Raw genomic sequence first — 15,873 nt, 5'->3', positions numbered from 1 at the left:
TGTCAATTCTAGAGTTTTGTAAGTTGCTCACAATGTACTTCCTCTTTATTTAGATAATATTATATCCTTCTGGCATCTTTGAAGGAATTGAAGAATAAATAGTTATAATTATAGTTTTTCTAAGTTATGATAAAAGATAAAGTAGGTATAATATTATAACTGTAATTCTTGTTTGATACCTATTTTGTTATGTAATTTACTACGTAAAAGTTTAAACCTTCCTTTTTATTTAAACAGAAAAGAGGAAATGGTGTGGGAAGTACTTCTGTATATGTGTTGCTTTTATTAGTTAATGATGAAGGAACTGTCTTGGCCTTGGAGATAGGGTAGAGTAAAGCTAGGTAAGAAAAACTAAACTGAATGCTGGGAAAAAGAAGGCAGAGTCAGGAGAATCCATGTAGTCCTGCTAGAGACAGACACAGGCTGGAACCTTGCCAGTAAGTCACAGCCACATAGTAATACACTGATTAATAAAAATGGGTTAAATTAATTTGTAAGAGCTAGCTAATAAGAGGCTAGAGATAATAGACTAAGCAGTGATTTAAATAATATAATTCTGTGTGGTTATTTTGGGGCTGAGCATCTGGAAACAAGCAACATCTTGCAACAAGTAATGTGTTAAGATTTGAATTTAAAAAACAAAGGAGTTTTTTAAAATAATATTATTTTACATACTAATCCAAGTTTCCTCTCCCTCCTGTCTTTCAACTTTTCCTACCTTCTTCCACCCCAACCCACATTCACTCTTCAGAGTAGTTGAGACCTCCCATGGTGAGTCAACAAAGTCTGTCATATCACTTGAGGTAGGTCCAAAACTCTCCCCCTTCTTTCTAAGATGAGCAAGGTATTCCCCACTTAGGAAATGAGCTGGCTCCAAAGATCCAGTGAAGGCACTAGGGATAAATACTGGTGCCATTACTAGTGCTACAACCCACTGCCCATGCCACACAACTGTTATCTCATTCTGGGAGCAGACTTATGCTGTTTGCTCAGCTATCTGTCTGGGGTCAATGAGTTCCCACTAGCTTGAGATAGCTGTTTCTGTGGGCATCCCCATCACAGTCATATGACGAAATTTCTATGATAACTGATGGAAGCAGATTCAGCGATTCACCTCTGGATCTCCTGGGCCAAACTCTTGTAGTTCAGCCATAGATAGGGAGAAGTTACATTATGAGTAAAGTGAACGAGACCATGATGTTACAGGGAAAGGGCAACTAAGGTGCCCTCTCTACTATTACTTAGATTCTTTGCTGTGGGCATCATCCTTGTGATTTCTTAATCCATTATTCAGTTGAGGGACATCTAGGTTGTTTCCAGGTTCTGGCTATTACAAATAATGCTGCTATTAACATAGTTGTGGTATGGGTCTGCCTCCTTGTGGTATATGCCCAAGAATAGTATTGCTAGTTCATGGGGTAGACTGATTCTCAATTCTATGAGAAACTGTCACATTGATTTCCAAAGTGACTGTACAAGAAAAATGCAGAATGTTATAACTAGCAACATAATTTAAATCTTGCTTTCCTCAATGCCACTTTATGAAAAAAATACACTAAACTTTAAGCTCAGCAAACTTGCATGCTATGTGAGCTGTGTGACAATCTAGTACAGGAGCGTAGCCAGCACTAATTTGGCCTGGGTGGTTCAGGATAATCACCTGAGCAGTGAAGCCAGCAGCTTCCATTGGTGGGTCATTTTTGCTGTCACCAGCAACGTTACCACGTCGAACATCTTTGACAGACACGTTCTTCACATTGAAGCCCACGTTGTCCCCAGGAAGAGCCTCACTCAAAGCTTCATGGTGCATTTCAACAGACTTTACTTCTGTTGTCACGTTGACTGGAGCAAAGGTCACCACCATGCCAGGTTTTAAAACACCAGTCTCCACTCGGCCCACAGGGACAGTCCCAATGCCACCAATTTTATAGACATCCTGGAGGGGCAGTCGCAGAGGCTTGTCAGTTGGACGAGTTGGTGGCAGGATGCAATCCAAAGCTTCCAACAGGGTGGTTCCACTGGAACTACCATCTTTGCGAGTGACTTTCCATCCCTTGAACCAAGGCATATTAGCACTTGGCTCCAGCATGTTGTCACCATTCCAACCAGAAATTGGCACAAATGCTACTGTGTCAGGGTTGTAGCCAATTTTCTTAATGTAGGTGCTGACTTCCTTAACAATTTCCTCGTATCTCTTCTGGCTCTGGGGTGGCTCGGTGGAATCCATTTTGTTGACACCAACAATAAGCTGTTTCACACCCAGGGTGTAAGCCAGAAGTGCATGCTCACGGGTCTGCCCATTCTTAGAAAAGATTGATTGTCGTTCTGGCAAGAAGTTGGAAGATGGACCGAAATTCTTGAAATCTGGTGATGCAGCCATTGTTGATATGGTTCCTGGCAAGCCCATGTGCGTCGAGAGCTTCTCTGACTATCCTCCACTGGGTCGTTTTGCTGTTCGTGACATGAGGCAGACAGTTGCTGTGGGTGTCATCAAAGCTGTGGACAAGAAGGCTGCTGGAGCTGGCAAGGTCACCAAGTCTGCCCAGAAAGCTCAGAAGGCTAAATGAATATTATCCCTAACACCTGCCACCCCAGTCTTAATCAGTGGTGGAAGAACGGTCTCAGAACTGTTTGTCTCAATTGGCCATTTAAGTTTAATAGTAAAAGACTGGTTAATGATAACAATGCATCGTAAAACCTTCAGAAGGAAAGGAGAATGTTTTGTGGACCATTTTTTTTTGTGTGTGGCAGTTTTAAGTTATTAGTTTTCAAAATCAGTACTTTTTAATGGAACAACTTGACCAAAAATCTGTCACAGAATTTTGAGACCCATTAAAGCAAGTTTAATGAGAAAAAAAACATACACTAAACTTAACACATGTGAACAGGTTGCAAAACCTCTTTCTTTGGGAACCAAACAATATCTTTATCTGATCTGATCTTAGATCCCCTGGATCTGGAGCACAGATGGTTGTGAAAAACCATGGGGTTGTTGGAAATTAAACATGGGTTCATTGCAAGAGCAAAAATGAAAGATCCTATCCACTGAGCTACCATCTGTTTCCAGAAGGAATTTACTTTAGCAAACATGACAGGTTTACAAACCAGTAATACCGAGAACCTATGCTTTCTATGAAATATAAACATTAAGGAAAGCAGCACACTAAGATAAACTCATGCTTGATGAAGAACCTTACTCTAGTGTTTTATTCTAAATTGTGAAAATACATAAAAATACAAAAAATTGATTTTTTTAAGGTCAAGGTAGACAGCCAACTGAGATGTCCTGTGTTCTTACCACCTGATCTACACATTGTTTTTATGAAATAGAATTCAGGCTGAGTTCTGATCTTCAACCTCTATGGAGTTCTCTAAATAAATATTTACCTGATCATTATTATTTGGAATGTATATAACTCTACAAAAACAACCAAACAAACAAATACCTGAATCTCCCAGCAACTCTAACTTCAGGTTTTCTGCCTCAATGCCACAAATAAAGTCACTCTGGGGATTTGCTCGATGAAGAGAAAGTTCAGAACTTGGTGGGTTTTAGTTGCAGCTTTGGACTCCTGAGCCTGTACGATGCATATCCATTCCTACAAAGTTACACCAACCTTAACAGATCAGATGACATGACTGCCGCGTCCTGCTTGGGCATTGATCACTTTTTGACTGTCTGAAGAGAATCCATTGACTAAGTGTTTGGCCCTTTCTACTAGCTCTAAAAACTTCATGGTCACTTCTTAGTTGTACTATGTTTAATAATTTTATTTCTTTCTTCCCTCTTTCCCTCTTTCTTCTTCTCCTTCCTCCAACCATATTATTTACTGATGAAGAACTTTTATACTTTATATAAATTTAGGACTTTTGATCAGAGGAGAGTGCTGCAATTCTATCTCCTCTGTTTTCCTTGTCATTTGAAATCTGGTATTAGAAATTATCACATTCTATCAGCTTCAATTTCCTCAACATGTGAAATGAGAAAGCAGGACATTCTTGCACTATAGGTGTTGAAATTGATGAGAGAAGCATTTAATGAGAGTTTTGAAGTGTTTGCACCTAATAAAATATTTAAAAGTATTCCAAGGCCAGTAAAATGGCACAGAGAGTAAAAGTGCAGAAACCGAAGATCACGTCCAGGACAGATAGCAGAGAGGAAGAAGTAGTCAAACCTCCAAATACGTGCAATGGAGTACATGCACACACACACACACACACACACACACACACACACACCATGCATACAGGGAACACACTCACACCAGAAACATTTTCTGCAAATGCACCTCCTTACCAGAAGGCTGTTAGCATAGTTTTTAAGTACTTTATAGTATGTCTGATACATGCTAGCCCATGAGTTTTCTTACTTACTGCTGTTGCAGAATCACAACCCACAACGACACACTCAAATGTTTTATCAGAAACAACAGCATCCATCTTAGAGGAACAGGACTTTTAATAGAAATGAAACAGCAATACCAGCCACTGAATCAGTTTTTTCATCCTAAAATACTACCTAAGTCAGCAAGATTTAGTTAACAATCTACAGCAAGTAAATTGGTTTTTAAGGCTTGCTTGTTTTGTGAGCATTAACATAATGCAAGCTGTTGCCTTCAATGGAAGAAATTGACGTCTGTTCATCTAGAATACTGGAATGGATGTTGTTTAATAACCTAGTAATCTTTTGCTATTCTGTGAAGACAGCCTTCACCTGGATGCCCTAGATTCCTTAGCATTGTTTCTCAGTCAATATAGCCCATCCTTATGAAAGAGATCTAATATGCTTTCTAAAAGAGTTTGCTATAATACTTATTACAAACTCTTCCTACCTAGATACTTATCTTGAACAATTTTTCTCTGTCAATGGAATCCATCCTTATGATTATTATAAAGTCTGTGCACTGGACCCTTGTCATAAGGAAATTTCTACAAAATTCTAGTGTGTTTGATCATATATTATAAACTACTTGGACCCACACTTAAGAAGTTTGAAACAAGACAAACTAAATTGTACTGAACTGAGATTTATTCTTACATCTCTATAGATTATTTTGTTGCTGGCCATGATACTTGCATAGACCCCTGTTATGGAACAATCATTGTACACTGTAAATATGTCTTAATCTCACTGTCTAATAAAAGAGTTGACTGGCCTATATCTGAGCAGGAAGATATTGAGTGGGAGAGCCCAACTAAGAGGATGCTGGGAAGACGAAAGTAGAAAGGCAGAGTCACAAGGAGACAGAGAGATAAGCAACATGAATGTACCTGCTTTAAAAGGGAATGCCATGTGGCAGAGAATAGATAAGAAATATGCGTTAATTTAAACTATATTGTCTAGTTAGTAACAAACCTTAGCTAGCAGATGAGCATTCTTAATTAATAAAAAGTCTCCTTCATGTACTTATTTGAAAACTGTCAGGCAGAACAGAAAAGTTCACCAACAGCTCCTACCAATGTGCAGTGTTACTTTCCAGAACTTTGTTTTAGACCCTCTTGCTAAAGGCACCACACACTTATATCATAACACATAGAGAAAATGAATCATTGGTCAACCAGAAGCTTCATGCTTTCTGGTTAGCATTTGTAGTTCTAGAAGTTGCTATGGATCTGAAGCAGAAAAGCATCATCATTCTCACACCTAGCAATGCTGTAGAGTACAATATCAACTTGCCTAGAAAGATTTGCTGACTGGCGCAATCATGAAACAAATTGGAACAAAATGAAGCAAAACTTTCTGGTTGTATTTTAGGTGTGCTCCATGAGATGGAAACTATACCTGACACTGTGAATGAAGCCTATAATCTGAGGCTAGATGAATCATATGCTTTATGAGAAAATATACTATTGTTTTGTTATGCTGATGTAGCAATAAAATGACTTCTGATGACGTTACTATACCTATAATGTACTGTTTAACTCTCATCAGTTCTTCTTTTTTCAGCATCACACAATTAACACAGAAATACGCAACCAGTCAATATGCAGAAAATATGAGAAAATTAAGAGTTCTCAGCCCTAAATTGGATATCTATATAATACCCCTACTCTTGAAGCTCAAGGATATTTGTGTAAGAGAAGGTAGAAAGAGTTTAATAACCTGAAGTGTCAGATGCTTCCAAGAAAAAATTTCTCTCAGACACAATAGGATGGATGTCCATATGAACTCACAGAAACTGACAAAATGCACACAATCTGCTTAATATGAAACAAGACAAAGTCCCAGCATGGGTCATGGCAGGGGGGCATGAAGTTCCAGCCCAAGCCAAGGAGTCACTGGCACCTGCTACCTGTTTAAGCAATTTTTTTAATGAAGCAACACAGTAGATTGACCACATGGTAGGGCAAGCTCTATACATAAGAGGAGTTAACAAACACAAACTAGATTCCATGGTTTATTTTTTAAGAGAGAGAACATGACTGAAATTGGGTTATTATGGAAGGATTTGAAAGAAATTAAAGGAGGGGATTCATGTGGTCAAAATATAGTGTATTAAAATCACAAACAATAAATAAAATCATCGCTAAAGTTAATTTTAAGTGGGAGTGCATTACTGGAAATATTCTATTTTGGGAATATAATATATTCCCCAGTTTCCATTTTGCTCTGTAGACTGTATCTCCTAATAAGTGGGAGTTTTTCGATTCAAAATAGCTCTATTTATTTACTTTTGATTTTTTTTTAATCATATCCAGGAAACTTTTATTTAGTGTATCATCTGCCATCCTTGCTTATTAACGTCTTAAACAGTAGGACTTCCCGCCATGATTCCATTTTTTTTATTTTATTTATTTTATTCTTTTTTAACTAAAATTTCTGCCTCCTCCCCGTTTCCCATTTCCCTCACCCTCCTCCCACACATTGCTCCCTCCCCCTCTCCCCCCTCCTCTCCCATTCCTCCCACTCCATTCCCCCTCCCTCTCCATACTGAAGAGCAGTCCAAATTCCCTGCCCTGCGGGAAGTCCAAGGTCCTCCCACTTCTATCTAGGTCCAGGAAGGTGAGCATCCAAACAGGCTAGGCTCCCACAAAGCCAGTTCATGTATTAGGATCGAAGCCTAATGCCATTGTCCTTGGCTTCTCATCAGCCTTCATTGTCCGCCATGTTCAGAGAGTCTGGTTTCATCCCATGCTTATTCAGTCCCAGACCAGGGGCCTTGGTGAGCTCCCAATAGATCGGTTCCATTGTCACAGTGAGTGGGTGAACCCCTCGTGGTTCTGACTTCCTTGCTCATGTTCTCTCTCCTTCTGCTCCTCATTTGGACCTTAAGAGCTCAGTCCATTGCTCCAAATTGGGTCTGTCTCTATCTCGATCCATAACCAGATGAAGGTTCTGAGGTGATATGTAAGATATTCATCAGTATAGGTTAGGGTCATTTCAGGTTCCCTCTCCTCAGTTGCTCAAGGTACCAGCTGGGGACCTCTCCCTGGACACCTGCGAGCCCCTCTAGAGTCAAGTCTTTTGCCAACCCTAAGATGGCTCCCTTAATTAGGATATATATTTCTCTGCTCCCGTATCCACCCTTCCTATATCCCAACCATCCCATTCCCCCAAGCTCCTCCCATCCTCCCCTTCTCACGTTTCTCACCCCATTTCCCCTTAGCCCCATGCCACCTCACCTGCAAGTTCCCAGTTTTTGCTCGGCAATCTTGTCCACTTCCCCTATCCAGGAGGATGACTATACGTTTTTATTTGGGTTCACCTTCTTATTTAGCTTCTATAGGATCACAAATTATATGCTCAATGTCCTTTATTTATGGCTAGAAACCAATTATGAATGAGTACATCCCAAGTGCATCTTTTTGGGTCTGGGATACCTCACTCATGATAGTGTTTTCTATTTCCATCCATTTGCAAGCAAAATTCACGATATCATTGTTTTTTAATGCTGAGTATACTCTAATATGTATATATTCCACACTTTCTTCATCCACTCTTCCAATGAAGGGCATCTAGGTTGTTTCCAGGTTCTGGCTATTACAAACAATGCTGCTATGAACATAGTTGAACAAATGCATTTGTCATATGATAGGGCATCTCTTGGGTATATTCCCAAGAGTGGTATTACTGGATCTTGGGGTAGGTTGATCCCAAATTTCCTGAGAAATCGCCACACTGATTTCCAAAGTGGTTGCACAAGTTTGCATTCCCACCAGCAATGGATGAGTGTGCCCCTTACTCCACAACCTCTCCAGCAAAGGCTATCCTTGGTGTTTTTGATTTTAGCCATTCTGACAAGTGTAAGATGGTATCTCAAAGTTGTTTTAATTTGCATTTCCTTTATCGCTAAGGAGGTTGAACATGACCTTAAGTGTCTTTTGGCCATTTGAATTTCTTCTGTTGAGAATTCTCTGTTCAGTTCAGTGCCCCATTTTTTAATTGGGTTAATTAGCATTTTAAAGTCTAGTTTCTTGAGTTCTTTATATATTTTGGAGATCAGACCTTTGTCTGTTGCAGGGTTGGTGAAGATCTTCTCCCAGTCAGTGGGTTGCCTTTTGTCTTAGTGACAGTGTCCTTTGCTTTACAGAAGCTTCTCAGTTTCAGGAGCTCCCATTTATTCAATGTTGTCCTTAATGTCTGTGCTGCTGGAGATATACGTAGGAAGTGATCTCCTGTGCCCATATGTTGTAGAGTACTTCCCACTTTTTCTTCTATCAGGTTCAGTGTGTTCAGACTGATATTGAGGTCTTTAATCCATTTGGACTTGAGTTTTGTGCATGGCGATAGATATGGATCTATTTTCATTCTTCTACAGGTTGACAACCAGTTCTGCCAGCACCATTTGTTAAAGATGCTTTCTTTCTTCCATTGAATACTTTTAGCTCCTTTATTAAAAATGAGGTGTTCATAGGTTTGTGGGTTAAAATCAGGGTCTTCTACTTGATTCCATTGATCGACTTCTCCGTTTTTATGCCAATACCAAGTTGTTTTCAATACTGAAGGTCTGTAATAGAGTTTGAAGTCAGGGATGGTAATGCCTCCAGAAGTTCCTTTATTGTATAAGATTTTTTTGGCTATCCTGGGTTTTTGTTTTTCCATATAAAGTTGATTAATGTCCTCTCAAGATCTGTGAAGAATTTTGATGGGATTTTAAAGGGGATTGCATTGAATCTATAAATTGCCCTTAGGCAGGGCGGTGGTGGCGCGCACCTTTAATCCCAGCACTCAGGAGGCAGAGGCAGGCGGATCTCTGTGAGTTCGAGGCCAGCCTGGTCTACAAAGGGAGTTTTAGGACAGGCCCCAAAGCTACAGAGAAACCCTGTCTCAAAAAACCAAAAAAAAAAAAAAAAGAAAAAAGAAAAAGAAAAAGAAAATATATTGCCATTGGTAGAATTGTCATTTTTACTATGTTGATCTTCCCAATCCAAGAGTAAGGGAGATCCTTCCATTTTCTGGTATCCTCCTCAATTTCTTTCTTCAAAGACTTAAAGTTCTTGTCAAATAGATCATTCACTTCCTTGGTTAGAGTTACCCCAAGATATTTTATGCTATTTGTGGCTATCGTGAAGGGTGATGCTTCTCTGATTTCCCTCTCTGCTTCCTTATCCTTTGTGTATAGGAGGGCAACTGATTTTTTGGAATTGGTCTTGTATCCTGCCACGCTACTAAAGGTGTTTATCAGCTGTAGGAGTTCTTTGCTGGAGTTTTGGGGGTAGCTTATGTACACTATCATATCATCTGCAAATAATGAAAGTTTAACTTCTTCCTTTCCAATTTGAATCCCTTTGATTCCCTTATGTTGTCTTATTGCTATCGCTAGAACTTGAAGCACTATATTGAAGAGGTATGGAGAGAGTGGACAGCCTTGTTGTGTTCCTGATTTTAGTGGGATGGCTTTGAGTTTCTCTCCATTTAATTTGATGTTAGCTGTCAGCTTGCTGTAAATAGCTTTTATTATACTTAGATATGACCCTTGTATCCCTAATCTCTCTAAGACCTTTATCATAAAGTGATGTTGAATTTTGTCAAATGCTTTTTCGGCATCTAATGAAATGATCATATGTTTTTTTTTTTCTTTCAGTTTATTTATATGGTTGATTACATTGATAGATTTTTGTATTTTGAACCAGCCCTGCATCCCTGGGATGAAGCCTACTTGATCATAATGGATAATTTTTCTAATGTGTTCTTGGATTCGGTTTGCCAGTATTTTATTGAGGATTTTCGCATCGATGTTCATGAGTGAGATTGCCCTGTAGTTCTCTTTCTTGGTTGGGTCTTTGTGTGGTTTTGGTATCAGAGTAACTGCAGCTTCATAAAAGGAATTTGGTAATGACTTCTCTGTTTCTATATTGTGAAATACATTAAGTTTCCATGAGTTCGTAGGCTTTCTGAGGGTAGCATTGTTGTTGAATTCTAACTTTAATCCATGGTGATCTGATTAGACACAGGTGGTTACTAATATTTTTTTGTAACTGTGTAAGTTTGCTTTGTTACCGAGTCTGTGGTCAATTTTCCAAAGGGTTCCATGAGCTGCAGAGAAGAAGGTATATTCTTTCCTATTTGGGTGGAATGTTCTATAGATGTCTGTTAAGTCCATTTGATTCATTACCTCCCTTAATCCTCTTAGTTCTCTGTTAGGTTTCTGTCTTATTGACCTGTCCATTGGTGAGAGAGGAGTGTTGAAATCTCCTATTATTAGTGTGTGTGGTTTGATGACTGCCTTGAGTTTTAGTAATGTTTCTTTTACATAAGTGGGTGCTTTTATATTAGTGGCATAGATATTCAGGATAGAGACTTCCTCCTGATGAATTGTTCCTGTTATGAGTAAAAAATGTCCCTCTCCATCTCTTCTGATTGATTTTAGTTTGAAGTCAACTTTGTTAGAAATTAGTATGGCCACACCTGCTTGTTTCTTAGGTACGTTTGCTTGATAAACCTTTTCCCAGCCCTTTACTCTGAGTAGATGTCTGTCTTTGTGGTTGAGGTGTGTTTCTGGTAAACAGCAGAATGTTGGATCCTGTTTTCATAGCCAATCTCTTAGCCTGTGCCTCTTTATAGGTCAGTTGAGTCCATTGATATTAAGTGATATTAATGACCAATGGTTGTTAACTTCAGTCATTTTTTCTTTCTTTCTTTCTTTTTTGGTAGTAGAGTTTGTGTGTTTCCTTTCTTCGAGTTGTGCTGGTCAAGGGTCATTAGATGTCTGAGTTATTGTGGGCATTGTTGGACTCCTTGGGTTGTGATTTTCCTTCAGTTACTTTCTGTAAGGCTGGATTTGTGGCTACGTATTGTTAAAATTTGTTTTTGTCCTGGAAAATTTTGTTTTCTCCATTTATAGTGAATGAAAGCTTGGCTGGGTATAGTAGTCTTGACTTGCATCCATGGTCTCTTAGATTCTGCAGTACATCTATCCAGGACCTTCTGGCTTTCATGGTTTCCATAGAGAAGTCAGGTGTAAGTTTGATCGGTTTACCTTTATAAGTAACTTGACCTTTTTCCTTTGCAGCTCTTAATATTCTTTCTTTATTCTGTATGTTTTGTGTTTTGATTATTATATGGTGAGGAGATTTTTTTTTGATCCAGTCTATTTGGTGTTCTGTATGCTTCTTGGACCTTCAAAGGAATATCTTTCTCAAGGTTGGGAAAGTTTTCTTCTATAATTTTATTAAATATATTTTCTGGACCATTGAGCTGTACTTCTTCTCCTTCTATCCCTATTATTCTTAGGTTTAGTCTTTTTATTGTGTCCCAGATTTTCTGAATGTTTTGTGATGAGAATTTGTAGGTTTTGCTGTTTTCTTTGATCAGTGTGTTGGTTTTGCTTGTTTCTTTGATCAGTATGCTTATTTTCTCTATGGTATCTTCAGTGTCTGAGATTCTTTCTTCTATCTCTTGTAATCTGTTGGTAGTACTTGTCTCTGTAGTTCCTGTTCGTTTACCCAGATTTTCCATCTCCATCCTTCCCTTGGTTTGTGTTTTCTTCATTACTTCCATTTCATTCTTCAAGTCTTGAACTGTTTCCCTTACCTGTTTGATTGCTTTTTCTTGTTTCTCTTGGTTCTTTTGGGTATCTTTGAGAGATTTATTCATTTCCTCTACCTTCTTGTTTGTAATCTCTAATTGATTATGGCAGTTTTTCACCTCCTGTTTAAGGTCCTCTATTATTTTCATATAATTCACTTTTGAGTCGAATTCTTCTAATTCTTCTGGAATAGGGTGTATAATTCTTCTTATTTCGGGATTCCTGGATTCTGGTGATGTCATGTTGCCTTTCAGGTTGTTGGAGGAATTCTTGCATTGGAGCCTGCCCATCTCTTCCTTCAAATGGAGCCAGGAGAGGCCTGGTGTCTTGGTCCAGTCTTTGCTGTGACTAACTCCCTGGGTGTATCTCCTCAGTGTAGGAGCAGGAACCGTTCCCTTCCAGATGTACTCCTCAGCACCAAAACATGGACGCCTGGTAATCCAATGACCCACGGACAAAAGGGCAAATGTGGGGGGTAGGGCAGGGTTGAGTAGAACACAAGAGATCCTGCAGCACAAGCTGAAGGTGCCTGCACTCCCTTTCGGGGGTCCTTGAGGCCTGCCTGGTAGGCAGGCACTCACCACTCTGAACGGGTAGCCTTAGTGTAGGACCAGGAAGCTGTTCCTCAGCAAAGGACATTGCAGACAAGGCAGGCTTGGGGGGGGGGGTCGTGTGTAGGAAAGAAAACCCTGCAGCAGGAGCTGGGGGAGGGAGGTTTGTGTTCTCTTCCGGGACAGTCTGCCCCTGGATAGCACACACTCATCCGTTCAGATGGAACTCCTCAGCACCTAAACAGGGACTCCTGGTAGTCCAATGAGCCAGGGACAAAAGGAAGAACGTGGCAGGCAGGGTGGGGTCCAGTAGAGCACAGGAGATCCTGCAGCCCAAGCTGAAGGTGCCCGTGCTCCCTTGCGGAGGGGGGGAGGGACCTTGAGGCCTGCCCGGTAGGCAGGCACTCACCTCTCTGGGTGGGTAGCCTTAGTGTAGCAGAGGTAAAATTGTTCTTGAGCAGAGGACCTAGCAGACAGCAGGGCAGGCTTGGGGGAGGGGGGAACTGGGGGGCTGGGTCGTGTGTAAGAGAAGGGACCCTGCAGCAGGAGCTGGGGGTAGGGAGTTGTGCTCTCTTCCGGGACAGTCCGCCCCTGGATAGCACACACTCACCCGTCCAGATGGAACTCCTCAGCACCTAAACAGGTACGCCTGGTAGCCCAATGAGCCAGGGACAAAAGGAAGAACGTGGCAGGCAGGGTGGGGTCCAGAAGAGCACCTTGATTTTGTTTTTTGCCAGTGCTTTTGAGGTTACCTTAGGAACCAGGAGATAAAACTGGGGTCTAGACCCCATCACTTCAGGTTTTATGGTCTCAGGTATTATGGTTAAGCCTTTTAGTTATTTCAGATGAGTTTTATTTAAAGTACACAATACAAGTTAACTTTTATCCTTTTCTATGTTGTAATTGGAGACTACTCTTTTGTTCCCAGATATCCAGACCTGAATAATCACACTGTTTGACCAATGGAACAAGTGTATTTCTAGATAGCTCTTATATCTTAAATTAACCCATTTCTATTAACCTGTGTATTACCACAAGGCTGTGGTCTACCAGTAAGGTTCAGGCATCCAGCTTTGGCAACTACTTGTTGTCTCTCTGACTCTGCCTACTCTGTCTAAATAGCTCTGTTTGGATATCTCACTGGGCTTTATTCTGCCCTGCCATAGGCCAAAGAAGCTACTTTATTAACTAATGGTAATAAAACATATTCATAGCATACAGAGGGGGAATCCTACATCATCTCCCCTTTTCTGTCTAAATAAAAAGGAAGGTTTTAACTTTAACATAGGAAAACTGCATAAAATAAAGCAGGTATCAAGCAAAAATTATAGTTATGATATTTCTTTGTGAGTCTAAAGCTTCCTATCTAATTTGTCTTTTATCATGACTAAGATAAGCTATCTGGTCTTAACCTATATCAAAGACCCCAGAAGGGTATAATATTACCTAAGCAAACAGGAAGTTCATTGTAAGGAACTTCCAAAACTATATAATTGACAGAGACATTTTGCTGCCAGGACAACCAAAAATTCTTCTTCAATGTCAGTGCATCCATCTTCTACCTAGGGGCCCACAGTATCTGGCAGACATTTTCATAAAGCAGGATATTTGAAAGACTATTTTGCCTATATTGTCGGTTTCTTATTCACTTTTCTCTGTGTCTTACAGAATGTCTAGCAAACACTTCCATGAAGCAGGAACCTAGAAGAATTGTCTCATCTTCTTTAGGAAAGTTGGTCAGTCATTTTTCTGTTGGTCCTCCATGTCCATTTCATACAACATACCATCAAGAAGTTCAGGTAAGGACAGTTTCTTGCCCAAATGTCTAGCCTTTTCACAATGAAGGCAAATTTCATAACAAGTTTTTTCGATGCCAATCACCCTCTCTGAAGTAATTGGTGCTGCCAGAATCAGATATGTCTCACTGTTGAGAAAAGTCTAAGTATTTAATACATTTTAAATGTCATATTCTGTAGGTTTTTGAAAAGGTTGAAGAATACCCATCCATCTGAAATATATGTATGTACATCTAGAAAATCTGACTAACATGACTGCAGTTTGACTATTATAGATGACTATTAATCTATAATTTTTACTTATACATTGTACTTTTAAATGACCTTCATAAACATAATACCTTAAATATGAGTAGAAACACACATATACACAACATAATAAAATCTACTTTAAATTTGTATCAGTAGAATAAGAACCATACCAATGCCAAGTATTCATCTCTATATGATATCACCATTATGAAAACAAACATTTATAATTAATCATTTTGGGAATTTGGGCATTGTTTTTTCCAAACTGATTCCTTCTAGTTATTGGGCAAAGTATCTTTAGGGTTATGGAGAACTTTTGAAGGGTCTTGTTCCATCAAACCACATTAGCCTGGTAAGACATCACAGACTCCAATACTTTTCCAAAGTAACATAAACTTAGACTCAAAATTTGAAGCCAACATACCTTTAATATATATTTAGTATAGCAGCCCCAGAATCAAATGTCTCTTTGCAGTCAAAAAAAAATAAAGATAACAGAATAATATGGATATTTCAGACTCTGTGTATATTCTACCTTTACATGGCTTATTTTTTTTTATTTTTTTACTTCTTATTATTTATTTTTTGTCTTTACTCCTTTAATCTATGACTTTCTGTATTTTTCTTCTCTCTTTTAAGCCCATCTACATTTATCCAACACTTTGATCCTTTTAAAGATTTTTTTGTCTGAATATGTCTCTATTACATATCTATAATGTTTTTCTAACCAGGAGTGCTTCTTAAAAATGCTAAGTGCCATGGTTAGGACTAAGGCTGCTTTGCCTTTTGACTCTGCCCAGTCCAACATGGTGGAAGTATGTTTATGGCCAGCTCTGTGAGCCATGCTCACTGCCCCAGCTCCAGGGACGCAGAGTGTCAATGTTGCCTCTAAGCAACTTGTAGCACTCTGCTCAGAAACCCAATTTAAATGTTCCATAACAGGACCTCCCCAAAAATCCAAAGCCATTTGCTCTACCAGCATGTACCAGGAAGTTGGTTCTTAAAGGTGCCACAAATTTTTGCTGTTAATGCTGTCAGGAAGCCTTCTCTTAAAAGGAATAACACCTCTGCTTGCCTCTAACAAAGAGTCCACCCAAGAAAATTTTGCTATCAAGAAGTCATGCTTATCTCTATTATTTGTGTTTAGAATTCCTTCCCAAGCTCTCTCAGGCTTTATGTGGTATATGTAGCTGTCCCACACTGGCATCATTTGTAAGTGGAGACTGCTCTTTTGTTTCCAGCCACCTAGACTCGAATAATCACACAGAAACTATATTAATTACAATACTGTTTGGCCAATGGCTC

General features: G+C 39.4%; 1 protein-coding gene across 1 annotated transcript; it reads right to left on the bottom strand.

The window, feature by feature from the left end:
• Positions 1-1,555: 1,555 nt before the first annotated feature.
• LOC130875646 (elongation factor 1-alpha 1-like) lies at positions 1,556-2,380 on the bottom strand. The gene has a single exon (XM_057771678.1). The coding sequence runs from the start codon at positions 2,378-2,380 to the stop codon at positions 1,556-1,558; it is 825 nt and encodes a 274-aa protein (XP_057627661.1).
• Positions 2,381-15,873: the final 13,493 nt, after the last annotated feature.

Source organism: Chionomys nivalis, chromosome 6, assembly GCF_950005125.1.
Source record: "Chionomys nivalis chromosome 6, mChiNiv1.1, whole genome shotgun sequence".
Lineage (NCBI taxonomy): Eukaryota > Metazoa > Chordata > Mammalia > Rodentia > Cricetidae > Chionomys > Chionomys nivalis.
Note: the sequence above shows the minus strand (reverse complement) of the source record. Positions and strands in the feature narration are given on the sequence as shown.

Coding starts and splice junctions, on each gene's coding strand:
- LOC130875646 (XM_057771678.1), bottom strand. CDS start 2,380: ATGGCTGCATCACCAGATTTCAAGAATTTCGGTCCATCTTCCAACTTC.